Source organism: Octodon degus, unplaced genomic scaffold, assembly GCF_000260255.1.
Source record: "Octodon degus isolate 3935 unplaced genomic scaffold, OctDeg1.0 scaffold00156, whole genome shotgun sequence".
NCBI classification, from domain to species: Eukaryota; Metazoa; Chordata; class Mammalia; order Rodentia; family Octodontidae; genus Octodon; species Octodon degus.
The window spans coordinates 5,782,325-5,783,579 of record NW_004524732.1 but is presented as its reverse complement, the minus strand read 5'-3'; the positions used below and the strand labels follow the sequence as shown (position 1 = coordinate 5,783,579).

Genomic DNA, 1,255 nt, shown 5'->3' with positions numbered 1-1,255 from the left:
TTTTTTTTTTTTTTTTTTTTTGTGGAACCAGGGATTGAACTCAGGCCCTTGTGCTTGCCAGGGAAGCGCTTATTCTACTGAGCCATGTCCCCGGCCCCAGCTTGCTTTCTTGCAGTACTTGGGAAATGCATCATCCTATGTTTATGCATGTTTACATAGTTTGGAATTTTTCATTATTAAAGATAGCCATGGTAAGAAACACACCCTGAAGGAAGGAGCCAGTTAACAGTACAGACCTATGGTTGTGCCTGCTGTTGTGCTGTTGGCCCCGCTTTGGTGCATTCCCCTTCCTGGCCTGGTGAGTGCCCCATCCTGGAGGCCTACATTCACCACCCACTTGTGAAGTTGTCTTTGCTCTTATCAGCCTGCTACTCTTTCCCCTCCGCTTCTGTGCTTTCTGCCTCTGCCTTGTATAACCCTCACAGAGGTGGCATCTGCCTCGCTGTGCCTGCTGCCAGCTCATGAGCCCGTCTGGTCCTCTGCAAGCCGGGACTGGCATGGGGCAGGTGCACCATAGCCCTTGGAATATGTGGGGACAGTGGTTACCGCACTCTCCCCTGCCCCAGCTCTCCATGACTGTCAAAGCCTAACATTCTGGTTTGGTCCTGGGCAGCTAAAGAAGTGATTAAAGAGATCGAAGACTTTGATGGCTTGGAGGCACTGCGCTTGGAGGGCAACACAGTGGGCGTGGAAGCAGCCCGGGTCATCGCCAAGGCCTTAGAGAAGAAGTCAGAGTTGAAGGTGAGGCCCAAGGTCTGCAAGTTGAGCAGCTTCCCTCCCAGGCCCTGTGTTGGTGACTTCCTTTTTATCCTATGGGCACCCAGAGCACCCAGCACTCAGAGTTTCTCCCCTGCAGTGAGCAGATCCGAATGGAATTAGGAGTGCAGCGGCTGTTGCGGTGACACCTGTGACAGTGAAGCTCTCAGTATGGTTCCAGCCTCTCTGAGGAGGGAAGGCTGCAGAATTAGTCACACATGCATCTCTGCAGCTCTAATGACAAACCCTGGCCAGTGCTCTGGGTGGGAGTGGCCAGGCCTGGGCTCCAGTGCGGTGGCAGAGTAGGAGGGGCTGCAGCGAGAGGCTCCAGCTGGCCACTCCTTTCAGCCAAGGCAGGTTCTTTTCTAAAGGTTAGATCCAGGTGGTGCCTCCCTGGCCCACACAAAAGGCCATTCAGAATCTCTGTTTTCTCTTGGCAGTACTGGGATCAAGCCAGGGAGGGGGTCTGCCACTGAGTTACATCCCTTTTTATTGTTTT

General features: G+C 53.2%; 1 protein-coding gene across 2 annotated transcripts in view; it reads left to right on the top strand.

Moving 5' to 3' along the window:
- The window catches only part of Rangap1 (Ran GTPase activating protein 1), a 31,372-nt gene that overhangs the window by 12,215 nt on the left and 17,902 nt on the right, over positions 1-1,255 (top strand). For both annotated transcript variants that reach the window (XM_004642566.2, XM_023702686.1), the window contains exon 3: positions 614-741. In XM_004642566.2, the coding sequence (XP_004642623.1) occupies positions 614-741 (128 nt within the window). The remainder of the gene's footprint in view (positions 1-613; positions 742-1,255) is intronic.